At 39.9% G+C, this 25,829-nt stretch overlaps 1 protein-coding gene across 2 annotated transcripts in view; it reads right to left on the reverse strand.

Annotated features, from left to right (window-relative positions):
* Positions 1 to 1,564: 1,564 nt before the first annotated feature.
* mthfd1l (methylenetetrahydrofolate dehydrogenase (NADP+ dependent) 1 like) overlaps positions 1,565 to 25,829 on the reverse strand; it is a 37,537-nt gene continuing 13,272 nt past the window's right edge. Inside the window, exons 19-28 of one of the 2 annotated variants that reach the window (XM_073492885.1) lie at positions 24,759 to 24,827; positions 20,031 to 20,142; positions 13,958 to 14,097; positions 13,250 to 13,291; positions 11,258 to 11,361; positions 10,859 to 11,036; positions 8,995 to 9,102; positions 8,136 to 8,288; positions 2,093 to 2,200; positions 1,565 to 1,848 (exon numbers count right to left, since the gene is read on the reverse strand). In XM_073492885.1, coding sequence (XP_073348986.1) covers positions 2,111 to 2,200; positions 8,136 to 8,288; positions 8,995 to 9,102; positions 10,859 to 11,036; positions 11,258 to 11,361; positions 13,250 to 13,291; positions 13,958 to 14,097; positions 20,031 to 20,142; positions 24,759 to 24,827 — 996 coding nt within the window. In that variant the 3' untranslated portion in view covers positions 1,565 to 1,848; positions 2,093 to 2,110. Of the gene's footprint in view, positions 1,849 to 2,080; positions 2,201 to 8,135; positions 8,289 to 8,994; positions 9,103 to 10,858; positions 11,037 to 11,257; positions 11,362 to 13,249; positions 13,292 to 13,957; positions 14,098 to 20,030; positions 20,143 to 24,758; positions 24,828 to 25,829 lie in introns of both variants that reach the window. The other variant, XM_073492886.1, reaches the window with a different exon arrangement.

Here is a 25,829-nt window from a genome sequence, read left to right on the forward strand (position 1 = left end):
CCCCCGTGGGAGTAAAGCTGCACTTAGGTAGAAGAACAAACGATAATGAAAAATTTTAAGAAAACTTAAAGTTTTAATATGCTAGTCAAGTGAAAGAGGAAGTTTTAACAAAAAAAGGTTTGAACTAAAGAATCTCCACAACAGGAAGAGAGCGCAAGTGTCCAAACAACAGATGGGCTGAGCCACAAGTCGACTGCTGGGTGTGAAAACACAAACACAATTTTGGAGTAAATAAAAGGTTTATTTGAAAAAGGCACATACTTTTGACTTCTGACAACCAAAATGTTAAACATACAGCCGCTGTTAACAAGAACAATACATTTTTTTCAGAGCAAATCTGTCAGTTCCACACTTCGGTTTACAATAAAACTTCAGTTCACCTAAAAAATGACAATTTAATCATTAATCTACTCACCCAGATGGCGACGGTTCGTCTGGCTTAATCCAAGCATCCGGAAGCCCCAAGAAAAGACATTATTTACACCCTTTTCTTTAAAGCCGAAATTCACTGTAGCTGCTGAGTTAAAAACACTAGTACACATCCCGTCTGATGTTGTTACACAAAATCAACTGCGTGTCAAAGGTGGAAATAATGTCTTTCTTGAATCGACTTCGGATTTCGGTGATTCCTAAAACTTGGATTATGCTGGACCAGCTGTTTGGACCCATTTTATGATTTCTTTTATGTTTTTTCTTTTACGTTTTCCCCATCTACTTCAGCTGTTTAGGAAAATGCTGCAACACTGATTTGCTGTGAAGCTCTAGAAATGTTTTGTGGACTACGAAACATTTGTCTTTCCATCGACATGGGTATGAGTAGAAAATGACTGAATTCTCACTTTTAGGCAAACTGGTCCTTTAACATTAGCTTCAGTAACACATTTGATTTCACTGTGATTAATCATCCCATCAAGACACAGGCACTGGATGTACATTACATCGCTGTCTGATAGTCAGAACAAGATTGTAACTTTTGTCCAGCTGACACTGTGAGAGCAGTGTGACATTCAGCTCTCTGGATGAAAATCAGACCCAACTTAGATGTGAAATTTAGACCACCGCCACAATTATAAAACATAAAATAATTGCAAATGACCTTTAACCTTTAAGAAAAAATACTGGAGGTACCATTTTACATAGCCAATACCGTACATGTAATGAGCTATTGTTTTGGCCATTAAAGTATCCAAACTGACGGATCTAAAGTAATAATAATTCATTACAACCATTCTAAACATATTAGATGTAATACTTGAACAAAAAACCCCAAATGGCCTCAAACTGATGGGTATAACTTGTATAACTATACAGTTTAGTACGGCTTAGACAGTTTAGTACAGCAGCTTGGACATTCAGAAGCATCCAGCAGGTTAGGACACGAGAGCTTATAATCAATGCCATCATGGCTTTTTGTGCGTTTGACAGCTATTTAGTTTATTAATACACAAGCTGTGCCACTTTCAGTAATAAAGATTAAGACATGTATAAAAGATTGCAGCACCATGATAAGACATTTGGGTAACCTTTTCCCCCACAAATAAAGGAAAACAGAACATTAACGTAAAATTCAAGATGGCCATTTTAAGACTGAAACCGACTCTTCCATACTCAGAAAACATCGTACAGAGAGGTAAAAAACATACATACAGCACATACAGTAAACACAATATGGCTGTAGGAGGTCATCTTTGGTATATCACACAGACGTGCAAATACAGCATGAAGTTAATGCTATAGTAAACATGTTACTGTGATACTGGCAGTGTTTGGGCTGCTGGGAAGAGTTAGAAGGCAAAAAGGTCGAAGGGATGGATGAATCAGATTGTTCCCGCATGGAGCTGAGGGATCCTGGGAACAGAAAAAAAGAAAACAGGATGATGATTTTAACTGTGTGTATGAGTCAGAGTGTAGCATCACAGACTGCAGCCTTGGCACAGAGGGAATGAAGCAGTAAACTAATAACTCCAGCGAGGAAATAAAGTCTCATGGAAGAAGACAACGACAGCTTGTAAAATGTTTATAATGACACAATGAATGCTTTTTTATACAACTTTTTATATCGCTGTGCAGGAGAGAATACCTTGATGGATACCTCTAAATTGGAGCATGATCAGAATAGCCCGGTGATCTCCTCTGTGACCGGGTCAAGGTCAATGTCGTAGAAACAGGGTCGGGTTGGCAGACCTGGCATGGTGCTCATCTGAGGGAAACACAAGAAAAGCAGAGGAACTTTATTGGCAGGCAGTATAAGAGAAACTGAAAGAAAAGAAAAAATACTTGTGGTCAAAATCAGGCTGTAATTCTTTGTCTAATTCCTTCATGTTTTTGTTGTAGCGATTGTTTCAGGTTGTTGAGTCTAATTCAAAATGATTAAAACAAAAAAAAAAACCCTCAAAACAAAAATTTACAACATGTAATCTAAAATTTAGTGAATCATGACGACACAAATTCTACCTAATTTTATCGTGAGGTAACTTAAACATTTAAATATTGCTAAGTGAATGGATATTAGCAGCTGGTTCATACTTTTGTCTCGTCTTTAAACAGGAGTCTCTTTAAAATGTCAATGACAACAGAACTAAATAAGAAGGTAAGATTACAATATAGATAATCACTAAAACATGATATTAAAGCTTCTGCCACAACACAGCTGCTCTACACCAGAGGACAATTCACTAAGAGTTGGTATCAGACCTCTCATAAATGACTCAGAATAAGGTCAACCCCTACAGGTCCAATGACTATAATCTAGACTCATTTCACTCTGGGCAGACAGATGATCAATGTGTTGACAACCTCCACTTCAGCAGTGATGAGTTTAGCCACAGACAGTGGTCGCTTTGTACTCATTGTTGTCAAAATATAGATTACAAAAGGCAACCTCACAGATATGAGACAAAGTTTAGAGGCTATATATGAGGTCATAGTGGTACTACTGACTATGGTTCAGATGGATCAAGATTACTGCCAGAAAGAAGAGGGTATGGAGAAATTCCTGGATCATGTTGAGTTTGATTTGTCCTATAAGAAGCTAAAAGAAGCTGCAATTTGTATTTGAAATACTGAAAAAACTGACAAGGTAAATTAAACAAAATTTTGCCATATGAAGGTCCAAGAACCGAAAAATTGTTAATAAAGCGAGTACGAATGACGGAACCTGTGCAAGAGTTTTTGATGCAGCACATTCATAATTCTGGTGCGCAGTGGCTTCATTAGAAAGTGATAACTGAACTAATGGAAACACCTAATGTTTGCAGTATTTTTTTCTGAACGCACAATAATGTGTCAAGCGTTGAACGGCATCATAATAATGAACAGCCTGCCCCGTGTGGTTTAGATACCAAAACCAAATTAATCTAAAATTCAATCAATCAATAAATATGTAAAAGAAAGAATCTATTTTGCACCTCACGACTGATCCAAGGCATATGTCTGACTCATAAAACACTTTTCCTCTCACCGAACCCAGCCAGATCATCCCATCCAAGCTGAAAAGTAAATTATCTCGCTCATTAGACAGGGAACGACATTCTTTGCATGCCTCCCCCTTCTAACCCAGGGCCAGTTTTATGGGCCCATTAGTGGAAATGAGACAGAGGGAAGTGACCAGCCAATTTCCTGTCTGAGGAAACGCGGCTCTGTGAGTAAACGAAGGGACCAAACGAGGACTACGTGCTTACAAAATCTGACAGAGCGGATGCTAACTGCTCGCTCTCATTGTTGGCTGGTCTGATGTCAGCAGTGTTGCTGTTACATGACACTGTTCTGACCACGTCCATCAATAGCACTTTAACCACAGATGACTCAGACGATAAGCAGATTTAAAGGAATCTAAAATCGATGCTTCACATTTAATTCTAACGCAACACATTAAGAACAATGATGGCCGAGGAGTAACTTCATTCCTTGTGCTCCTTTCAGTTGTGACATCACAATTTTTGATGATAGATAATAGATAACGTTACATGACTCACAGTTGAAGCATGGATAGGCATGAAACTGTTAACGATCAGTACAGAATATTATGAACTGCATTCGAAAACATCTGGATCTTTGATGAAAAGTGAAAGGTACATGCATGTGTTTATAAAAATGTTGGTGGAAAAGGTAACCACAGGTCCCAAAAAGAAACATCCAAACACCGAGCTAAAAATTCTGTCAGCTGCTCAAAGTTGGGAAAGCTCAAGATAAGTTGGTGAGAATCTGCAGGTTAAATCAAGTTTTGGTTTGTTTTTAGGTTACACCATGTCAATTTTGGTTGAATTCAGTAACTATGGCGCCACATATTGTTCACAAACAATACAAAGTGTTTTGATTTGCAACCACTGTAATTCATGCCTTTGACTGGGTTCCTTTCCATAGCGACAGTGGCTAAACAGGACTGGAGTCCACAGAAGTTAGCTAGAATTACCATAAAATGTGGCCAGAAAGCACAATAATGTACCCGTTTTACCATCCTAAATAACACAGTATGGCAGCAGTAATGAAAAATCTCCCACCACCCCTCACCAAGACCAGTCAGTTTCTCTTTTTTCCTGAAATTAAACTGCCGTGGGCTGGTACCAAGGCCACAGGAAGATTATAGAGTAATTTGATTCACAAACACAAGTTATTTGCTTCTCAGCTTTATGTTATTAAGTGTCAGGCTACACATTTAAATATCAAAAGATGCTAAAATGTGCAGAAAGCAACAAAGGACGCGCTGTTCTGCCGGTCCTCCTCTCAAGCCTGAGAACAAGTTGGCACTCGCAAAAACACACAACACTCCGTGGCTAAAGTTGGAAACTCCACTCGGCCAAATAAGTCCCTCTATTATGCCCCAACACAATGTGTCTTTGTCGGGGAAAACCCTGGAGGAGACAATGTAGCTGGATTTTCACCCCCCACTGATTTTGGAGAGGAGTCTTGGTCAACAACAGCACAGTTACTACAGAAGAGGATTGAGAGGATTATGAAATTAAATTCAAAAGCAAACTGTTGTGCCATTAAAGATTAATGGACTATTAGAGGGAAGGACATTCTGGTATTAGTGAATAAGAAAGAGGAATTCAATAGAAAGTAAAATAGCTGCTTTTATGCTGGGCTGCATGTTAGATTCTTGGCTTTAAAAGATTGGGAAAATGTAAAATATAAAATGACCCACTGACAGAAAAAGTTGAGTTACACTGATGAGATAGAAGACCTCATGAGTCTTGTTGAACTCTCACCTGTGAGAGTGCATATCTTCCCCTGAGGGACTGCTTTGAACTTAACAGTGACAAGTTGTAAACATGAGACAATTACTCAACGCTCAGTGATAGACATGAGTCACATTAAGGACTTCGGTTAAGAGTGACTAAGTAAATATTCAGTATTCACATAATAGAGAAAAGTATATTTATATAACTGCAGTGGATTCTCCAAATTTGGATACTGTATTATTATGGCAAAAAGTCAAAATAAATGAAGGTCTACTTTCATCTTGCGTGCTTTCTTTCATAGATGTAATCACGGTACCCAGTCTACAACTTGTTAAACATTTACCAGTAGGGTCCATGTGGAATATCCAGCCATGGCGGATATTTCTATAAATCTGTACTGGGTTTTGGGTTTAACGGTGTAGTGGAGGCAGTTCTAACGGGATATGAACTCTACAGAGATCTATTGTTCTGCTGGCGACCCCTCCCTCACATATCTGAAGAATGACATCAGCCCCTTCCTGATTCTTCACCATGTGAAGACCCCTAACCCCCCCTCCAAACCTCCCCCTCCTCTTACACTCACGCCTTCACCGCCCCAGGACTTTTGCTGGTGAGATTTCTCTTTCGACCTCTCGGAGTCAAGTGTGACCTGAGGGTTTGTGAATGAACCATTGGACACAAAAAATGCAAAACATGCATATATTAAGAGACAGGAATGTTTCCCATGATCACAAATATACTTTTTTATCGAATCTAATGAAAAGATTTCATCTTCAAGTTCATGTGATAGTCAAGAGCATGTAGTGTCCTATAGGGAGGTACAAGCAGCAGTGGGCATAGTTTAGGTGTGACAACCAGCGAGCGAAGCAACTGTTTGTTTGAAAATGACAATGGCAGCTCCTCAAGCGTAGATGCTGCTACAGCATCAGTTATATTAGAACTGGAGAGTATAGTATAGTATAGTAGTAAGAACAGCACTGAAGGCTTTTTTGGATGGAAAAGATCTTTTCACTCTTCTCCACTCCATTGGGCTCCACTCCGCTCTGTCAAATCACCTTTGTCGTGTCAAGTGTTTCTTCAAATATTTTTTGAAAATGCCTTCCCTTCTCCAAACAGTTTCCAAGGACGGCGTCCAATATGGTTGTGTATGACAAACCATCTTGCACATCAGGTTATCTTTTAACAGCCTCACCCCAGAAACCCACAGAAAAAAACAGAAGCAACACTGGAAATGTGCTGCGACTTCAGCTCTCTATAACTTCAAATATTCAATCTATGGATCAATCTGACAGACGGAGGCTAAGCCAAATAGTTCAAAGAACAATTTGGAGACTTCCTTTGGGTTAGGAGTCACAGTTCAAGGGTTGTCTACATGCCAGTGGCTCCACGGGCCACAGCAGATCAAAGGCAAGGTTGGGAGACTGGACAGACGCCACACCAAGACACTGCCATGCCTTCCCAGCATGCCCGGTGTTTGACACCTCTGTCTCAGCCTATCAAAGCCTGGCCCCCAGGGTACACTGGTGAAACAGCAGGACGCAAAATGCTCAGGAAGCCGCTTCCTTCCTGCCCGGCCCATCGTCAACCAAGAGGCTCCAGCTCAGCTCTAACCAGCTCAGTAATGTGGTTGTCAGAAAAGCAAGGGATAGGACCCAAATATAAAACTAAGAGGAAGGGAGGAGGATGAGGAGAAATAGACACAGCAGCTGCAAGAACCCATGACCCTATGTGGGCTTTAAGGACAAGGAGTTTCGACTATGTCAGAGCTCTCGAGAGATGCTTCAATTTAGACATAAACCAGACAGAGAGGGGGAAATATGTGACTCAAGCCCACAGCAACAAACCACAACATAAACATAAAATATCAGAGATTTACAGACTTCATTTCTGTGATCAGATGGAGCGATCAGTGTTTGAGCTAGATATTACAGCAATGAGTAAAAAGGAAAGAACCCACAAGAAAACATACAGAAGACTCTATGCACCAGGTCAAAATGTAGGGTTATCATAAACACTTTGGTCTGATTCCCTGTGGTGTCTACAATGCAACAATCTTTGGCTCTAAGCCAAAACATTTCATGATCAACCCCTCAGGCTGAAGCCTGAGATGTTCCAGATTTGACTTTTAAAACCTGCATAAACTGGAAATGAGTTGTGAACACAATGTTGATCATCACCTTTTAAGTTTATATGGCGATCTTGTTAGCAAAAGGTTAGTCAAATATTCACTCTTTTTTGGCTCCATTTTTGGACTCTACCAACTCCTGAGGGAAATGTCTAGCTCTTCAGCTCCTAAATGCTCCACTTTGTTCACCAGCGAACTGTGTCTGTATGATGTTAGGTGCTGAGAAAGATCTGTATGCTAGGTTTTTATAGATTTTCCACTGTAAACAGCTGCCTGCTGCAGCTGAAAACAACACTATGAGAGTAGTGCGAGGGAACCAAATTTGCAGCAAGACATCTAAACAACGAGCTGAAGGTTTCATGAAGTTTAGGGGAACTGCAGATTCAGGATATAATTCTTCTAATTCTGTAGGATTACCACTTTGACTGATCCCTTTCCAATTGTCTCATTGTTTTCACACTGTCATTTGATACATATTGTTGCAGGTTCTAAAATAATATCAATTATAGCCTCTTTGAATTAAACTAAAATACATGGTGCAAAAAACAAAACAAAAAAGAAGCTGATGTAATATTAAAAAGACAAAAAATTATGCGAGAAAGGAAAGCGTAAAGGATATAATTACAAATATTTTAAACTAATAGACACTTGAGAAAGTGTCAGTGTCTGCTGTGAAATGTTTGTTGTCAACGGTGATGGGAGAAAACATTAGATACACAGTAAATACGTGCTTATCACATTAATGCAGGTTTGTGGATCCAGTCATTTGTGACTATGAGCTACAGAGACAGCAGTTAGTCTTTAGTCTGTTTCAGACTAAAGGTACATACCGTTCCCACAAGTGGGTAGATGAAGCCAGCCCCGATGCTAGCGCGAACATCTCTGATTGGCAAAACAAATCCAGTGGGTGCACCCTTCTTGTCAGGCATGTGGGACAGAGACAGGTGTGTCTTGGCCATGCAAATGGGCAACGATCCGTAGCCCTGGTTAAAGAAAAAAGACGGCAAGAAAAGAGGTAAATGTATGTGTGTGAACTTTGTTGTGTCAGTGTGTTATGGTCATTTTCTGTACAACAAGCTTAAAACAATCGCTTCTAGCTTGCTGATGTTACAGTAGTTAACTAGCTAACGTAACACTGTTATTGCTGATTTGTGCATGACAGTTCTGCATTTTGACGCATGTCTCTGACAGGGTAGGAGCACAGATTGCCAATGTTAGCCTGTTAAGCACTGCTAGTGGCAAGGTAATGAAGCAGTGTTTTATTTGATGACTTGATTGATAGCGTGAGGTTTTGAACAAATTGCAAGCGTCAATGCTCTTCTATCTCCATCAGATAAATTGCAAATGGCATTATGATAATACCAGGATTTCCCCAGTAACACAAGAGAAATCACCGCAATTGAAGACGTCATATTGTAAATGTCCAGTTGTGTCTGTTTACTTAAATACTATAGATGACTACTGATGAGGTATGACGTCTTGAAGGGTTACTCCGTTTCAGGGGGAGATTTCAACCACTATCCTTGTCACTCTGTTCTGAGTGGCATGGGGGAACTCTATAACGAGGGATAGGGGTAGAAATTGGAAATGCTGTTGAACCAAAGTGAAACGCAGAGTGAGACAGGAGCTGGGCTGGATGAGTCCTCTCAGTGTGTGAGTCAGTTGTTATCGCAGCAGCAGTGAGCTCACCTGTTGACTGTAGTAATCTATCTTGGCCTCAGCCTCTGGAGAGAGCTCGATATCATCCGCTCCGTACACTTTTTGGGCGATTGTTCTGATCTTCTCCACTATCGGCATCTATGGGAAAGACAGAGAGAAGACAAGTGGAAACACATGAGCACTCCAGTCAAAAGGTAAAAATTGAGGAAATTAGATTTAGTGAATACACATCTGTTTGATCTCAGGGTTAATAAGAGCTACACAGAGCAAATTAAATCATTTAACGTATTTGACTTTTATTGTTTGATTCATACTACATACTGCAAACCTCATTTCTCTGCAGTCAAAAATGCACTATTACTATTTGATGACCCTTGCATAACCTGAATAAGTAAATTTGGAAATCTGCCTGAGATAGAAAAATCTTGTGCTTGTTATTTCACTTGATTTCACCACTTGAATCTCCTGAAGATGTAGCTCATCAGGGAATATCTTTTTATAATATCATCTTTGCAGTGCCAGAACTGCGGATCAGTGAGCTATTCGATCTCCTTTGTGCCAGCCAGAAGATGTGCTTTCACATGGGATTTTCAAATTGAAGGAGACCTGTAGCTTTTCTGTCTGTCTGTGCTAAAATTTGTTTTCCTACTGCTTTGGATTTAAATTACTTAAATTTAAGAGGATTTGCAGATTATAAAAGATTTAATTATTTCTTCTAAAGGTAAATAGTTGTTACCAGCTGTCGTAGGGCAGGCATGACAGATGAGGTCTGGTACAGAGATCAATTTAGTTAATTGGGCTCATCATTAAGGTCATTAAGGCCTCTTACAATGACATGTGCTATACTATGGCCACTCTTCACGTGGATGCTGCCAACATAGTTTTCTCTTCCTCCTGAGACATGTTCAATCCAACGACGCCTGAGGCAGACTGCCTGCTGAAAATCTTTGTATCCTTAAGTCTGACCTGCTGGTCTGACAGGGTCTCTGCTTCGGGGCTGTTGTTGGGCCTATTCATCTTTTAAGTTCCCTCTGCTCCACCAACAGTCTTATCCTGAGGTTGTCTGTCAAAGCAAACATCCTCCGAGCTCCCCTGTTCACTCACCTTCCTCCTAACCTTCAAGCTACCTTTGTGAACCTGGGGTAATATGAAGATTGGATACTACACTTTTAGTTCACTCATTTAACTGGACTTATGCTATTGTACCCAGAATTATTACTGGACCTATTGTAATCCCATTATTGGGCTCTTGGAAGGCAGGCAAACAGTAAAAAGGCACACACACACACACACACACACACACACACACACACGCAAACACGCACGCACACACACACACACACATGCCACACATCAGGTGAACAGGCTCAGTTAATGTAAGTCACAACTTCCCAAACTCACTAACTCAAACCAGCTGATGTTTTTTCACTTCCACATTCTCTGGATACACTCCCAAAGAAAACATTGTCTTTTACTACAAACAGGAAGTATCCAGTACTGAGAAAGTAGGAAGAGGGATAATTACAACTGCCTATCTTACAGCAATAAAACAAAGGCATAAAATTGACTGACATGTTACGAAGACTCAAAAATGTTATGCTACCTATAACTTCAACAGGATGTTTTGGCTTCATTGTGCAGAATGATGCATGTTTACAGACTTTTGAAGTGAAGTACGAGCCTTCTTGTGTACGCTGGCTAAACCTCTGGAATAAACATAATGTATTGATAGATTCGGTATCTTTGTTCAAGGGAAAAGGACAAGATGTCATTTTAAGCTTTTCCACTTTTTTTCTTTCAGAGACAGATTATTATCCCAAGAAGAGTATTTTTATGTCTTAAAATCGAGAAAAGCAGAAAAAGCAGTTATTCCATCTAGAGTATCTGTTCTCACCTCTTTATTGTACAGGAACTGGAAATTGCTTGGTCTACTGGCAGCCTCATTTACAGCTTGGGCCAGCTCTAGGGAACCTCGCCCGCCCTGCGCCCAGTGGTGACACGGCACAGCATCAGATGCTCCGCACTCTTTTGCCAGCTGACAGACAAGGTCAATCTCTGCCTGAGTGTCAGTCCTAAAAGATCACCAAAGGGAACATTGTGAGCAGTGCTTGGTGGCCATGACGACAAATTACATATTTAGAGACAAAATGAAGCTAAAAAAAAAGGTGCCTTAAGGAAAATATACACTCTCTTGTTACTACTGTTAATTCCATTAGTTTACTGTATGTTACGGAAGAGTTGGTCACTCAAGTAAGGTTGTATGTTTGTGGGTGTGTGTCTGAATGCATCTTACTTGAAGACATTGAGCCCGACCACGACCGGCACTCCAAACAGGTGTGCTATCTGGATCTGCTTCCTGAGATTGCTATGGCAACCACCTGCAACAAGACTTAGATTCTAGAGGAGAAAAAGACAGAAGAAACAAAAGGTCAGAAATGTATAATGGTAATTCAATTGACATTGTAAACACTATAACTATAAATCTGTGGCTTTGGGATTTCTCCCACCCTGTAACACAGTCCCTTACAACAACTGGACTGTGTCTATCCACTAGGCATTAAACAACAATGACAAGTAAAACAAAACCTGAGTGGCGATGTGTGTTTGTGTATAATCTATAGTAAATCTATGTCCTCCTCGGGTGTTGTGGTAGCCTGGTACTCATAGCACACACTAGCCAAGTATTATGAAGAGATATAATTTGAAGGGTATGACTGGAAATCCATGACTTTATTTCCTTTTTACCCAGTTATTTGGAGTTTTCAAAACAAATACATAAAAAATCATGGGATTCATCCTGTGCCTTGAAAGCAAGAATTAGTTTTATTTCTTTGAAGCAGCACATTTTTACATGAGCCTGGCTTGGTCCACTTTTGCCTCACAGTGCCAAGCCAACCCATGCATTTCCGCTACAGCCTCAGAGCACGGGATAGTCTGACCGCATGGCTTTTAGGCAGCAGAACTGACTATGACCAACACGTGACTGTCCTCTTCCCTTACACGTGTCCTTGGGGGCAATTGTGCAGGGGAAGGAGGAAGTGAAAGGTCTGTTTTTATAAGTTCAGCTCTCAGTATGTTTGTATCTTCTACCTGAGAATCTGTGGTTTGGACTTTCTAATGTGCAGTGAATAAAACACTCACACCTGCTTGTGGCCCTGGCCCGGAGCGATTACCTTTACTACTATGGAAAAACCCCAGTAGTATCCTACTGTGTGCAATTATTCATTTATCATTCTCACATTGTGTACAACTATGTGCACAACTCCAGTTACTCCCAAGAACATTTTATCTTGTGCAGCTACTCCAAGTTCGACTGCGGCAGTCCAATCTTGCGCTGTTTCTGTGTGTGTGTGTGTGTGTGTGTGTGTGTGTGTGTGTGTGTGTGTGTTTGTGTGTGTGTGTGAAGCCCCAGGCTCAGAGCAGTAAGGCCATACATGTCCCATAAATTCATTTCCCTGGCTCTGTTTTCTGCAGTACTTCTGGTTCTCGTTAAAAGCTTCACAATTAACTTATACTGCTTCATTATTTACTCAGCTGAACCTGCCTGAAAGACCAGTGATTATGGCCAGATATGAATGTGAACGCGTACACACACATCAAAAGAGCCCCTCCTCTACATTGCTAAGGACCAAATGCCCGGAAACCACATGGACAGGCTGTATTTGTGCTGTTAATCAAATAAGTGCTCTTAACCCCTGTTAGTGGGCGAAGTATTTATGCATAGAGGCGGGGAATTTAATGTCCACGAAAATACAGCTGGAGGCCTGAGGCAGATAGGCTGAATACAATCTGACACTTCCTTTATTGCATCACACATAAATCTCTATGAATGTGTTGAATAAGTTCTCACTTTCCAGCCCTTTCCTGGCTCATTACACACACTTGGCATAAGGTACAAACCAGCATGAATGATTTGATAAGTGATATGGAATAATGTGCGAATTGTGTCACACCAATGTGGAACAACTCAGAGTTCACTTAAGAACACAACACACAGGCCCACCACCAAATAGGATTTCGTAAAGAAGCACATGATTGTTAATTGGGTCTTACACTAGCCGATGACTTTTACGGCCCCAATTTTCCTAGAGACCATTACAGCTAAATGTAATACAACAGGCTCAGCCAGTTATTCTAACTTGATTGGAAGTCATGCCAGAAACCACAAAGTCTTCAGCTTTAATATGTTTAAATGTCTCCCTCAAGTTTATCTTTTTCATCAGAGTGGACATGCTTATTTTTGTGTATATTTGTGTGCATGTTTGCATATCTATATGGCTTGTACCTCATCAATGTACTCTCTGGGTAGAGGTGCGCCTGCTGACACCTGAAAACACAAAGAAAACAATCACACACTTCAGTATTATATCACATTCAGTAATGTATAATTCTTGCTTTTAGGGACACAATCATTCCTTTGTAATATTTAACTGATGTTTTAGTTCATCTTCTTAATGTTTCCATGGAAACACCTTCAAATGCCGCGGTTTATTTAGGCTGTTCATTTCAGTGTATGGAATGCAGACCAATAAATACCCCAGATTTCTATAATTGTTTTTGATTAAATAAATTTAGGTCTTCAGGTAAGACAGCATGCTGACCAATCACTGAACAGTTGGTGGATTGAGTAGGACCACACAGAGGAGATTTTGTTTCATAAAAAGGCATGGAAACATTCATACAACCTTGTGATGTTTGTAACGGGAGTGCGATAGATATGCACAGAGATAACTTTCAGTGATTGTATAAACTGGTTAATCAGTTTCTGTTGAGTTACAATTCCACATCAGTATAGTAGATCTTTTCAAGAAAAGTATGTTACTGTTGAGGTACGTGATTGGGACTGTGTACATGACATTGTCACATGCTAGTTTAGGTTGTTGAAAACATCCATTCCACTGATTATTCAATTCTACTACATCACATTATGATATGTAAGGCAGCATTATAAAGAGACAAAAATAGACAGAAGGTGAGCTAGATGTAATCTTACATTTGGGCCACCGCCATGCATCTTTAACGCTCTGACGGTTGCAACCAGCACCACCACATTTGGCCGCAGGCCTGAAGCCTGACATTTGATGTTGAAGAACTTCTCCATCCCGATGTCCGCTCCGAAACCAGCTTCTGTCACTGTTAGGAAACAGACAGGGAGGTTTTATAAGGCAATAGATAACACAATTACACATTTCCATTTCCAAAAAACATTTTTCTTGCAATAATCATTAAAGTGCATAATGGACACTGCTCAGAATTCAAACAGATAGTTATTGGAAATGTTTTTCATCCACTTCTCCCATCTTTTGCAGCAGCACTGGGAACAAAAATTAAACTTGAAAGAGTAGTTCATGGTAATAGCTCATATAAATTGACCTGATCTTTAGCCAGGCATCTATCTACAGTCTCCGCTAGTATTGTTTCTATTTGTTTAATACAATATCTTTCTAGAAAAAATGAAAGTACAGACATGCGAGTTCAATCATCTTATTATGTGAATAAAGACGAGACTGAATGTTTCTGTCTGAACAGTAATACTGTACTGAGAAATACTGTACTGAGAAATGAAAGGGTTCACTGTAAGGGCTCTCAAAGAGACAGAGGGCCTCCAATACTGACACCCCTACACACAGGCCTCTTGAACGCGGTCCAAACAAAGCAAATAGTCCACCTGGAATGACAGCCTTGTTAAGATAAGGGTTCCTGTTACTTGTTGTGTGTATGTGTGTGGCACCATTGTACTAAAACACTCGCTGGTGGGCCAAAACAATAATTTTAGAGAAAGAATAAAGTTGATTTCACACCTAAATTGTTTGGTGAGGTTTTAACAACTTCTGGTGTATTTTCCCCATTTAGTGTAGTGTGTTTAGCCCGGTGGGAACATGGTCATTTGAGCCCTGGAAGGGAAGATGGTAACAGCACACACACCACCAAAAAAGGTGCTGCTTTCTAAGTGAACTCTGGTGCCGTTTCTTTGTAGTGGAAATGCAAGATGAGTCAGCCATGTGACACTTGAATTCAAAAGCTAAACTAAATGTCAGTGTTTATCAGCTTGAGAGCTGCATGAACATTTTATGACCACCAGGGAGGACCAATAAGGCGTTCAAGTAATGGGAATAATAGGAATAGGAATAAAGTTTGTTTTGATTTTCTCCCAGAAGTCCACATAATGTTGATGTCTAGACTAGTCTGTCCATATGTTGACAACTCGCAGTACATTAGAAACAGCTGAACCCTAAATGCAAAATTTGTTATTTTTTTCTTTGGTATGGACCAAATTCTCTGCTTCTCTTCAAGCATGTGAAGTGGTGAGTCAAACTAAAGCTTCTTGTCACACGGTTTAAATGACAATTAATTTACTGACAGCGAGGGGCCAAAATTAAAACTTCAATATACTCTGATTACAACTCACTATTTTAGACTTGATTTGACTGTTTGTTTTGCTTATGATATTTTTTTGTTTTATTTTTTTTACAGTTTGTTTTATTTATGATACCATATGTTTTATTGACTGTACTGCTTGTTTTATTACGTTGTTTGTTATACTGATGTTACAGTTTTTTAATTTATGAAATAGTTTGTTCTAGTAATTTTATGGTTTGTTTTATTGATTTTACAATTTTTTATTTATCATATTGTTTGTTTTACTGATTTTCTTGTTTGTTTTATTTATCATATAGTTTGCTTTATTAATTTTACTGTTTTATTCTTTTTATACTTTATCACCATATTCTATTAACTGTTGTTTATTGTCTTTTAAAAAAGTTGTAGCTTTTTTTGAAAAACATTAAAACATTACATAAAGCAAGGTATTATTAACAAAACATGTAACTGTATAAACACAAAAACAGAAAACAGTCAGTCAGACAGTAAGGCACACACCGCCAAGTCATTAAATTACACTGAAATCAACAAGGAGGTCACAGAGAGGGAAGTTATGTAAGAATTAGACAATGTTATTGGAGAAAGAGTGGCTTGTTTTAACGGCCGAGGTTGTACATAACCATTTTATTATTCTAATTAAGATCTATTAGTTATATAGTTGTATAAGTTATATCCCACTAGAGCACAACTACAACAAATCGCTACAACTGGGGAGCGAGCCAAAACTTTACTTATTATGCACATCTTCCCTTAATTCACTGGGGAGTCTATCACAACCGTTTCAACACTGAAAGGAGTATGTTGTGTAACACAAGTCAAAACCAGTGGCATTCACCTTTTGTCTGTATAACCTCCATATGTGTGGCTAGCCTGTGTGTAGGACACAATGACAAAGAGCTAACCCTCTTAACATTTAATTCAATTAAAAGGATAACGATGAAGCGACTCGGAAGCGCGCAAGGAGACAAATGAAATTAATGTGATAAATTATGTGTATGTCTTTAACATGCTTGTGTGTGTATGTGCAAGAGCATGTGCACAGGTTTGATCCATACAGTAAATGCATACTTTATAGAGGGCAGTTAAGCTGTCACAGTAACATACTGGAATGATTTGTATCAGTTCCTTTAGGATGGAAAATCTATTATGTTATCCTAAACAGAAAATAAAAATTTGATTAGCTAAAGTGCATTTTATTGAATGAATTGTTCAAAAAAAATTAATGAAATTCAATAAGGAATATAACAAGGTAACATTATACAGATGAGGCATTTGGGAAAAAAAAAAGAGTCATTCTTTCACTGTAGCTTACACTGCTTGTGGCTGACATTTGATGAAGCACATTTCTCTGAGGCTTTTGTTAGAAAACATGTGTTTCAATGAAGAAATGCGTCACTCTACACTTGTGTGGTTACTCTCCATTACTAGTCAAAGTTCAATTTATTTCACCAGAGACGCAAGAGTAAAAAGACTGACTGAGGGAGAGATGAGAGGCAGAAGGAGAGAAAGGAAGTGGCAAAGAGACACAGGGCTAAACAGGAACAAGAGGAGAACAGCCCAAAGGAGAAAAAAAATGCATTCCAGTAATTTAATTAAGAGGACTTAACAGTCTTTGGGAAAATTTATAACAATATTTACATTAAGCAGAAATTGTGGTTGGGGAAAGTCTTGGCTGCATCGTCTCCTTCCTAACAAATCTCTTCACGTAAAAAGCAAGGAATAAAGCCTGTGGGATGAGCACAAGAATGTAACTAGACTTCATGTGGCCACAGACCGCTGACAGAGTGAGTGTTTCTCATTAACACCACACTAGAGCTTTGGCTCTGAATACTGAACCAGCCTGCCAATAAAAATCACATTCTTCGGGACAGGATTTGTGGATATTTCCAGAAAATGTGTGATCTCCCACAAGCTGAGCACAGGACTACTCATACCTCACATGTACAACAAGGTGGAGCAAATCATTATCGGGGGAAAAGAATGAAAACAAAGATAGCGAGTAAACTATAATGGAAGCGAGTACGACAATCCTTCCTAATGTGACATTACACCAAGCAGGAGAGTGACCCCAGAGGATGTCATGAGGAAACACTTGCAGGTTTCCTGTTCTGTGTGACAACCTTGAACTGTCCAGAGAACGAGAGGGTAAGAAGAGGTCAGTGTTGTTGTGAGTGAAAAGCAAGCTGGATGGTGTTACTACCAGTCAAAGCACTGGTATCATCGCCCCTGCCAATAAAAACACTAATAAAAAGGCTGGAAAGTAGGCTAGATCAACATGGCCATGTACTTCCCATAGAGCTTTCCACAATAAGCCATGTTGCTCTTAGTAGAGCTACTTATTATTATTATCATTATGGATTAACCAGTCGATTATTTTTTCAGACAAGCAGTTGTCTTTAAACTGGGTTTGTACCGAGTAAAATTCAACCACTTTTCAGGCACTTTCAAGGTACCTATACAAAAGATCCCAGACTCTCAAGGCCTTTATCATCACATCCAGCTTGTTACTATAAATGCAATGGTGAAGGCAGTTAACAGAATTACTTTATACCCACATAAATCTATATCTATTGTCACCTTGTTTATTTCACTGGCTGCTCGACCCTTTCATTTCAAACATTAAGATTTCTGGTTTAAATAAGTGCTTGTGTAGATGAAGACCAGATTGTGTTGAAAATCAAGCATTTTTCAAGAAGTACATTTGAATTCAAGCAAAATTCTAACCTTGAAAACATTCAGTTAAAATTAAGTGTTTTCAAAACTTTCAAGACTTCGTACAAACCCTGTTTAAAATGTCAGAAAAGACTCATTTTCGACCGACTGAATAAATCTCCTGACAACTGTGTTTTTTAAAACCCAACGCGGTATGTTAATGAAGCGCTTGTAAGTTTAAGGCAAGTTAAAGCAGAAACTGTAGACATCTTGTAGACATGTTTTTCAAAAAGTGGTGTCAAAAAGGGTGGAGAGCTTGAAATGTTTTACATGCTGGATGTATCATAATTTCTTTGAGGCAATTCCTCTAAAAGCCCCAATGATTTGTTGCTTTAGTTTTGGGGAGGCTTTGCGGTGTGGGAAATCTTACAGTAACTCAGTATCCGGGGGGTTATCTACAGTCTGTACTCCAGACTGTTAATGATACAGGAATCCCTCACATCTGGTACGTGGAATTCATCCCCCAGCAGCCAGCCCCCTCCAATAGCAGCATTTCTCCATTTTAAGTCCAGATTCCAAAGTGAGTCGAAGTAGCCCGCATTAATATGGAGTATGATGAAGCATGGCCATGAGTATATGTTCATACACACCCCCACATTGAGTTCAGAAAGAGTTCATGTAGTTCCCCTTACCACATGAGAGGAGCTGACATTATCATACTGAACTGTAGATTACTTAAAGAAACTGTGGTGTGGTTACATCAGGCTCACAGATGCAAAGAATATTTTCAGTTTATACCTGCTAGGATTGAAATTTGCTGTTTTGGACACTTTTTAAAAATGTTTTACTTATCAGAATTGGGTCTTAAGGTAAAGGGTGTCGAATGCTGTACAGACTATGAAGCCCCGTGAGCTACATTTATGATTTGTGGCAGAAATATCAGCTTCTTAACATAGCTGTCAAATTGTGTCTCTTAAAAGAAGGCAAAGTTTGTAGCATCAGAGAAACGAGTTTGAGAAGGAGGAAGGGGGAGAATGAGAGAGCGAGGGGAGGGGGGTACATGCATCCCAGCTGCCGAGGGAAGAAAAGGAGGGAGGTTGAGTTCCTGGCATACCTTAGAGTCAGGTAACAAACACACAGACAGGGAAGGGAGGGAACGAGACAGACAGATGGAAAACAAGTGGGGTGGAGAAGAGGAGGTGGAGGTATAAAACACATACAAGCCCCCCCTGCTTCTCTGCTCCAGTGTTGTGAAACCCAACTCTCTGCTCATGCTGCCAACACATTTGCCTAGCTCACAGTTGACAGCCCGTGTAAATGTTGTGTATGCCCAAAGAGTCACCCTTCTCCCTTTACCTGTTATTACTCTCACACAGAAAACCTGTCTCACACACACATAAATAAAAGCCTCGACAAGATCTGCATGCACATTGACAGCACCTGAAAAACACCACAAACACACACACACACACACACACACACACACACACACACACACACACATACATACATACACATGTGCATTCCAAACATATTTCTGCAGTCAAAGCAAATGAAGAAAGAGAGAGAGCAGCGGAATAGATAGACAGATAAAAATGGAAATACTCAAGTATGCTTTGACTTGAAGGGATTAGTGTGGTTTACTCTGAAGCATTCCAGAGGCTCTTAAGATTATCAATCAGCTTCCTTCCTCTCTCCTGTTTTTTTACGCAATCTTTCCACCGGTTTCCTAGAAAGTTACGCAGCAGCAAGACACCAGAGCAACACAGAGGCAGGTAGACAGAGCCAGAACCAGAACTGAGATGAATGTAGGCCAAAGGTTGCAACAGCGCGGGAAGCTCACTGAAGTTCATGACTGTCAATTGTAAATTATAGTTTAATCTGCCCTGGTAAGGAGGCTTACGCTTTAAATTCCTCCACATCTGGGGCTCATAGACTCTGCAGTTAACATCTTGTTGTCTTTCATCCCCAAAGGTTTTGAGGTTCTTCCTTGGCTTGTGTGTGATCTGTGCGTGCGGATTGTGTGCTCTTACCCACAAAGCCGTCCCGTCCGACCAATTTCAAAGCCAGCTTGTCTGCTAGCACTGAGGAGTTGCCATGGGCGATGTTGGCGAAGGGCCCAGCATGGACAAACACTGGTGTACCCTGCAACAATTAGAGGGGCACACAAACTTTCAGGAGGGGCTGAGAAAACAACAACTCACCCGACAAAGTTTCAATAAGGACTAAGCAGCTTTTTTTTTTATACCACATTCAACATGTTTCACAAACATCCAGGATAAATATTGAAGTGTGGATGCACTTTGGCTGGCACTGTGTTTGTCTAAACAGTAAGCACAAGTTAAGAGGTACTCGACTGGCATGCCAGCCTGACTATGGGCCTGGCTTCCTTCCCCTGCTGATTTGGATGACTCCCTAAAGGCTGGACGAACACACGCACAAACTAAAAGAGCAAGTTTCTCTGACTGGCAAGACACTCAGGCCAGTGCAATTCCTTTCAGTTACGACCTTACAACTATGAAGATAAACACAATAGGGTGACAGTGCAAAATGCAAGACGTGACAAAATAAATGCCAAGTATACACGGACAAAATAAATGTGTAAGGTGTAAAAGTAGTGCTTTGACTGTCGGGCATCACAGTTTGAATGTTTACTCCTCCATAGATGTAAGAGATCAGTTCTCGATCAGGTATGCTGAACTCTGCTTTAGCTCTTCCTTTAGGTGTGGAATAATGACTGAAGGGTGTGATTTATAAGAAATGGCCAGAATTTGAATGAAGTTTAATTTTTCAATTAAGCTCATCTTAGTTCTGTAAAAAGAGATAAACCTGAATTCAGATGGTGCACAGTTGTATTTTATTGTAATAATAAGGCATGTTTCCCAATGATTGTTGTGAACATTGTTTTCAATAAATGTTATTTGTTACTAAATGTTATTTGATACCTTTTATTTATTGAGTTGTCGTCTTGTTGTTTTGTAGGTGCCACAGATTTCAGCAGCATTTAAAATACGATTTTGTTATTGAGATATCAAATAACTTTTTGATTAGTCAACAAGTCTAAGTTTAAATTTTAATTTAAATGTCAGGTTTATTAGTCATTTGGAACATACCTAGTAGAAATATGGCAACTTCCAAGATTTACATAATAGAAAGAGTGAGACTTCACAGAAATGGGCTTGAAAGGTTGGATGTTAAGGGTGCTGTATGTGGTCAGGTATACATATTTCGAAGAGCTGGGTAAAAGTTGTTTTGAAACTTAACTTAATTTTTAATGCCCACATTAAAACAGAAGGTCAATATTTGCTGTTCAGTTTAAATATATTGCTCAAATGTATTGGAAATACAACAACTACATTTGTGGGATGACATAAGAAGATATTAGAGCCTTTTTTAATATTTAACACTGATTTGAACCTGAAATTGGATTGATTGTGCAGTAACGTCTTTGGTTATGGGTAAATGTACTATGTACACCACACTAACGTTGTACCATGTTTTTTTAAGTCAGGTGTGTTAGTTCTTGTTGCACCGTGTGGTGTCTGTATAGTTGGAGATGCACAAACACATCCTAAAAAAAAGTATGTGACAATGTACATAAAAATATGATCCCATGTTTACTTTCTACGATTGCATCTGATGTTTTTTTTCTTCCCAGCTGGGGTGACACTCCACATTCTCCTGACTCAACTATATATTGCTGCTAACAGCCATCGTTCTGAATTATTCAATGGATATTTTGCTGTGCACATCCAGCTTAGAGAAGGCAGGGCATCAAAGAGTAAGGTTGCCAGGGAAAAGTCTACTCCTTAAGATCACAATCCTTCCGTTGCACTCATGACAGCCTTTAAAAAAGGAAATTAAAGAGAAAACTGGTCAAGAAGAAAACTGGAGAAAGCCAGCTGACCCATTGTTACACTTCATGTGAATTCCTTAAGAGGGAGGAAAAAGGAAGGATGGGAAGGCCTTGAATGATTTTCTAAGCTTTTGTTTGCATACCTCTCCCTCTGCCTGCATAAACAGCCTCCCTTTGGTGGAGTAGCTCAGCTATTCAACAAAGCTCTGACAAATGCTGCCACTTGTCTGTTTGTCTATGTAAACTACTAGAACAGATCACAGCAGACGTCTAACTGCATGAGGAGAAAGAAGGAAGCAGGGAAAAAAAGAAAGGGGGCACAACATTATGACAAAAAACATCCTTTTAGTTCAGTTTCCATTCAATGATATGATAATATGGGCGCCCCCTAACTCAGTTTGTAGAGTGCACGTCCCATGTACAGAGACTGTGTCCTCACTGCAGCGACCCAGGGTTCGAGTCTGACCTGTGTCCCTTTGCTGCATGTCATCACCCCTCTCTCTCATCCCATTTCCTGTAATCTATCAAAATAAAGCCTGAAAGGCCCAAAAATTTAATAAAATGATAATATGTTAATTTCTTTATTCCAATGGAAAGTCAGCACACGTCACATATTACGTGGATTACCGCGCGTGTTTGCAACACAACACCTGAACTTTTACTTGACCCAATTCACACTTAAAACTCTTTCCACATCCGTACATGAGGGGAAGTGATTCAGGACACAATAAAAGTCGTAACAGGGTGATGAAAGTGGAAATAAACGAAAAGTAGAGTCAGGTGTGTCACCTCTTCAACTGGAGGACAAGAGGATTATGAAGTCTAGGGAAACGAACAATAACAGGAAGATGGAGATCATGTCACCGTTTCCTCTTCTTGTGCATCCTTTGCCTGTCCACTACACCAGCTGTAGACCAGTGCTAAACTAATAAAATGTTCCCAGACAAGGATTTAAAACCTGAGAGTTTGAAGTCCCATGTCCAATTGTCTATGCTATTGTCTGCTGCCTCTCTCTGGACACGATACATGCAGTCAGTTTGGTGAAACTCCACGTAGACAGGAAGTTAGGAAAATGCACAGAATGACTGAGGTCTGCTTAACAGACACGTACACAGGGGTTCAAAAACTATCCCTTTTCCTCTTGTGCTGCGTCTCCTCCAAACCCTGCCCCATCTGAAACAACATGCTCCAACACACACACTTACTCCCACATGCCAACTCTATTCTCATGTCTGTGTTCAAAACACAAGCGAAAAGGGCATAAAGGGCACAGGCAGTCAAGCTCGATGGAAAATTCTCATGGAGCTCTGAGGCCCGCTCAGTCCCAATACCAGTTCCCTGACCAGAATCACAGGAAACCCACACAGGAAACAGTTTCACACAACAGGACCCGCAATGTTTCCTCCAAAAAAACAGAAAGTAACCAAATCTCTGCTGCATACTATACTCCACCCCCACTCTACACCCAGTCTGTGTTTATTTTCCCCACCCAAGAGCCATGTAATCAAGCTTTCTGTTCAAAACCAACAAAGAACAAACATACGAAAAATAGCCCTACAACAAAAACACAAAGCTGCTAGCAGAAGCATGACTGCTAACATTGTGTAAACTCTAATGACTTAAATCAATCAAACAGAAAAATACACTGAGCTTTTTCAGCAAAACCTGGCCCACAACCCAGTGTCTCACATTTGCTGATTCGAACACAAAGCCTAGACGCCAGAATGAACTCCTAAGTAGTGGAGCAATACTGTTAAAGGAGAAAAGTGTCATTTCAAGGATGCAGAGGGAAGAAGAATGCTTTTTAGTTCAACGTTAAACTTTAAAAAAGTGTTTTATGAGACAGGCTTGCTGACTGTTCAACCTTGTTTGACCCATTACTTGATGATAATAGCTGAAGAACTTAAAATGTTAAACTAATTATTCTGCTGTGCCAAGCTACACCAATATTTTTTCCATTGTGATCCCTGAAAATGAAGCAATGGTACAGCAGTGGTTGCAACGGTATGAGATTTTCACAGTATCAAATAGTTGCTTCTGATGTACATATAATTTAAACACAACAATTAATTTTCATGCTTACAAGTTCTTCTACACATAATCATTTTTTAATCACTTTGTGCATTTTATGCCTACTGACACAAATGAGCACAGGAAGTGATACCAGTGCTTGGACACATGAAAGTCTTTTTTTTCTTTTTACATCCTCATCCTTTGGTGGATAAGTTATTTAATGGGCCGTTCTTCCATAAATTTGGTGCTTCTTTTAAGTGGTTTTGGGCTGTACCAGAAAAGGCCAAAGATCAAGAATATATGTTCATTCGGTCCATTAAACCTCCAAAATCCTCTTCATTTCTCCATCCATCACCTTAAGGGTTTGGATTTTTTCCTCTAGCACAAGAACAGCTTGAGGTCACTGGTGGTATACATATATGTGTCTGTGTGTGTGTGTGTTTGTGCATATGCAAGAATTGTTTAAGTGCCTTGTGTGATTCATCTCACTGTAATGTCTCAACAGCAAAATGAAAGCCAGATGTTGTGAGCGGCAGAGTTATGGGATGAGTCGCCACACCAGTCGTCAAATTAAAATGTTTCCTTAGGACAGTATGAATCTGGACGGGCTGGCCTCCTGTCTGAGAGCTCCACCTGTCCATCTACACACGGCTATTAAGATAAAGAGCCATGGGAGGAAAAGGTCAATCCATCATCCTTTTCTTAAAAGCTCTCAGTGGAGCACTCTCTTTCCTTCTTTCTTTCCTCTGACAGCAGAGGTAGAGGTAGGTCTAGTGCACACTCTCAATGTCTCTGGGGACTGTAAACCTACTTATTCTACAAGATATTCACCAGAAGATGCTCAGTTGAGCAGGGTAATGACTATTTAAGTGGGGTTATGTGGGTGTCTCACCTCGAGGGTCTGCATCAATGTGGGCTTGATGGCATCTTTCATTAACACTGCCAGAGCTCCGCTCACACCCTGCGAGGAAGGAAGGAAGAAAGAAATATGAGGGTGTTGGTTGGAGACAAGAACAGTTTATCAGGATTCAGAGAAAGCTTTAACCTCACTAATACAAACAACTGATATTTATGTATCCGATGATAAATGGCAGCACAGTCCATGTGTAGGTGTCTGTCCTTTACGCTTAAACTCTTACTTTCCTAAACTTGCTTTGTCAGCAATATGAACACACATTAGTATACACTCAGTCATACCCTATATTCCCTCTGGGGCTGGCTGTGAGGCGTGGTAATGTTTCTGCATCCAGGCTAATCAGAAAGACTAATGTAACTTTACAGGGGATCCTCCTCTACGGCTCTGAAACAACACAGGCCACAGCCTCCTGCAGGAAACCAGAGCCAGCTGACCTCACAGAGGAGTCTGGTGAGAGGCGCGAAAACTCTGCTTAACATCGTAAATGCGGGTTACACCTAGATTAGACGTGTTGTTTTGTTGAGGGGAAGTCTTGGAAATTTCTAAGCTGCAATTACGACAGAAAATAGCGTAATGGACAGTAAAGACAGTCTGGAGTCATGTTTCTCATATTTTGTACACATCTCCCAAAACATACACAAGAATTCAGATCACTGCCTGTGGTTTTGTTACCCACTTGTTGCAAAGACTATTATTTTGAAAAACAAAACCAGTGGGAAAACCCAAAATGAAAGACTTTTATCAATTTAAAAACACAAGCAAATAGAGAAACACTGCAAGTTGTACATTTGTGTATGTTTTCTGTATTTTTAGCATGTTTGTTTATGCTATGGATCTGTTGTAAAAGTGTTGCAAATGTTTTCTTAATTTGTCTTTCTTTTGACCGTTTGCCGTGTTTTTTTAAAGCAGCTACACAGGATTTTCTTTTTTTTTTAAATCCTGGCAGCCCCTGTGGATGAAAGCAGCACGAGCACCACCGCCTGCTTTAACAAAGATTGTTTTTGAAGGAAGTGAACGAAACAACATATTTTTAATACTATTTTTCTT

The sequence above is a fragment of the Pagrus major genome, chromosome 22 (assembly GCF_040436345.1).
Source record: "Pagrus major chromosome 22, Pma_NU_1.0".
NCBI lineage: Eukaryota > Metazoa > Chordata > Actinopteri > Spariformes > Sparidae > Pagrus > Pagrus major.